Source organism: Penaeus japonicus, unplaced genomic scaffold (assembly GCF_977035675.1).
Source record: "Penaeus japonicus unplaced genomic scaffold, GWHDUDI00000001_assembly GWHDUDI00000007, whole genome shotgun sequence".
Lineage (NCBI taxonomy): Eukaryota > Metazoa > Arthropoda > Malacostraca > Decapoda > Penaeidae > Penaeus > Penaeus japonicus.
Window position 1 is genome coordinate 3975367 of NW_028234409.1, and position 3291 is coordinate 3978657.

Sequence of the window (3291 nt, forward strand, 5' to 3'; positions counted from 1 at the left end):
TACATCATATGATATGGAATAATTACTTTAGCTCAGAATAACTCGTACTAAGTAATTGAAAAACGGAGTGCATCCACCAAAGAGTTTACGGTTCATAACGGTTCATCAAAAAATGTAAAGCAAAAAAAAAAAAAAAAAAAAAAAAAAAAAAGAAAGAAAGAAAAAAAAAAAAAAAGATAAGAGGCAAGGCTGGAAGAAGCAAAAAGAGAATAAAAAGAGGTATAAGAAAGAAAGACCGAAGAAATTGAAGAGGTAAAAAAAAGGTAAATGAAAGTTCTTGAGAAACCGAGACAATTTTTGATCTACATCTGCTCAGAAATACAATAAAATAGTAATGGCAATTGCAACAGTGATCATAATAATATTCAAAATATTACCTACCATATCTTATTAGGTATACGAGGACAAACAGCATGTGTTAACTGACTGTTTGTCATAACAGAAAATACAGTGATATTGATGATAATAAGAATAATATCTAAATATGTTATTACAAATACAAGGACAAACAACATGTGCTAACTAACTGTTTATCAAAAGGTTGAATTGCTGTCAAACAATAATCCCTTCAGTATTATCACAGCCCTACCAGTACTAGATATCAAGGCACGGTGTACTTCCATATATCATGGTATCGCATAGGTCGATAAAACTACCTCTCTCCACTTCTTTCCTTTGAGGGAGGGGGAGGGGGGGGGGGCACAGAAACTTTGGTAGGTACATGTATAAAGTTTTACATTCTAATTCATCATCATTCAAATGGGAGTACGTTTCCATTAATCTCTCAACTTCAACAAAGCCTCCCGCGGTATTAGTATATTCACACATTTCTTTACCTTATATACTTAATATTTTGTATATTTCACGCACACACACACACACACACACACACATACACACACATACACACCGACACACACACATACACACACACACACACGGAGAAAAAGGCGCCACCATTATAAATACTGAGAGCATCGCGGCGATCTCAGTCTAGGCGGGTCCTCCGTCGTGAGTTGATGGGGGGGGAGCAGCTCTCCGCTCTCCCGCCACCACAAACACATAGACACTGGCTAGAGAGAAATGTCATATAATGACTCAAGGTTGTTTTGATATTAGAAAATAAATCTTAGAATCTTAGCTGTTCTTTTAAGAGAGGATAAGACCCTGGGAGCGGATTGTCATTATCAGAATAAAGAGTTGACTAGTTTTGGGGCCGAAGTGGAGAAGGAGGAATATTCCATTCTCTCAAAGTGAGCATCGCAAAGCTCTTAATGTGCTTCTCCCTTTTGCCACAAATTACCGTTGCGAGACTGTTTTTTTCGGCTTTGGTTGTGCTGAAATCTGAGCCTGGAACCAGCTGGAGGACCCAAATGCTGATATGGGATTTGCAGTCTTCTTCAGACCCTCGCAATTATAGTTTGATAATACCATCTTTCCTATGAATGTTATTTTAACTCCAAATTTCGATAAATGTTTTTATTTTCAGCTTTTATTTCTTGTCTAAAATTCTAGAATCTTTATCTCATAAGTGACATTGATTTCATTCATGTAAATGCATTAAACCTAAGCATTCCAATATTTATTTTTCTTCTTCCTTCTACTTTTCATAACTAAGGAGAAATAACAACAAGGGTAACAACACTAAAAGTTTAAAAACTACTAAGCTAAGAAGTTAGCTAAGACTTACTAGCAAAATAAACAAGAAAAATCTAAAACAAACAGACAAGTGGCGGCAAACCCTCCTTGGCGTCTATTTTATTGTACCTTTAGCATATGATCGCGTTATTGAGTGTGAGGCTAGCATGAGGAATATGAGGAGCCGGTATCACTGAGACACATACCGCATCGAGGCCATTGCCCAACTACGCCCTCACCACCCGTGCCCGAAGGTGTTGCGGGCTTACAAGAGCTTCATTTGGCAGGGAGGATGAACCTTCCAGTCACAGGGGGCATCGTGTATCAGGAAGCCATCCTGGCCGTAGAGGAGGGCACAGTTAGCCGCCGTGTCTTGGGCTGGTTCGCGAACGCTGTTTGACAACAAACGGAACTTTCAACTTTGTATCTACGTGATGTGTTTGCGTGCAAGTTGGGAAGTGTATTCTCTTCTTTTATACGGTATGTCTTTTGTGAATATGAATGTATACATGTGCGTTTGTACATATACAAAAATACATGAACACACACATACCAGCTAGATATATTAGAAAATGTTTATTGACACCCATATGCACGTGTATATACATATGAGTGTATACACACACACACAGATATATATATATATATATATATATATATATATATATATATGTGTGTGTGTGTGTGTGTGTGTGTGTGTATAATGTATGTATGTATGAATGATATGATATAATTAGTCTTTTTTTCTCATGAATTCATGATTTATGATTTGTAGATCACGATGACTTACTAATTATAATCCCCCCAGAAGGGAGTTCCTCTGGGCATGTCCTCGCCGGACGCCCACTTCCACTCCCCCTCCAGCGTTCGCTGTCTTTGCAAGGCCTGGAGGTTGAAGCGCAGGAGATCATCACTATTCATGAGTGGAATTTTGTGTGATGTCGCGTAAGCCTTCCCAAAAGGAATACTAGTTACTGGTCCATGAAATTGATTTTGTAACGTCTGTTGTTCTCATCGAACTGGAGTAAAATCATGAGTTTGTCATGGATATGATGAATGAATTTGCTTGACGTGATGTTTGTCTTATCTTATGTATGTCATGAATATTCTCAGGATATAGTTGTTCGATATGAAATTGATTATCACAAGGAAATGAAGGAGAGAAGCGAGATCAAGGGAAGGTAGAAGAAAACTTGCCTGAAGCCTTAACGTAACCAAGAGCCTCGGCGAATGCATTGGCGTTTCGGAACACGGCTAAATCTCCTCCCAGGTCTTGGCAGAAGAGCCGAGCAGCCTCCCAAGTTATGTTGATATCCTTGGCAAGATCCAGACAGGTATCACCGAAGTTTCTGAAGTTCCCCAGACAGGATGCTCCTGCATGATGTGATATGTTAATTTGTCCCCCCCCCCTCCTCCTCCAAATAATCAATTCACATGTACCTTTATTACACGTTTGGCAAGCACTATGTAACCTAGACTCCTATGCTAATGTTAGTCTTTTTTTTACCTGTGGACGTGTGGTTCCTCGCCAAGGATCCTTTGATATCCGTCAAGATATCCAGCATCTCCCTCAAGATTCCTGCAGCCACTTGCTCGGCCTGTTTCAGTTCCTTTAGTCTGTGAGACTCTGTGGCAATGAAGACACATTGTTAC

At 39.2% G+C, this 3291-nt stretch overlaps 1 protein-coding gene across 1 annotated transcript in view; it reads right to left on the reverse strand.

Moving 5' to 3' along the window:
- Positions 1 to 1903: 1903 nt before the first annotated feature.
- LOC147471537 (uncharacterized) overlaps positions 1904 to 3291 on the reverse strand; it is a 1947-nt gene continuing 559 nt past the window's right edge. The window contains exons 2-5 of the mRNA XM_086538170.1: positions 3146 to 3265; positions 2811 to 3012; positions 2429 to 2524; positions 1904 to 2030 (exon numbers count right to left, since the gene is read on the reverse strand). Of these exons, the coding sequence (XP_086394296.1) occupies positions 1904 to 2030; positions 2429 to 2524; positions 2811 to 3012; positions 3146 to 3265 (545 nt within the window). The remainder of the gene's footprint in view (positions 2031 to 2428; positions 2525 to 2810; positions 3013 to 3145; positions 3266 to 3291) is intronic.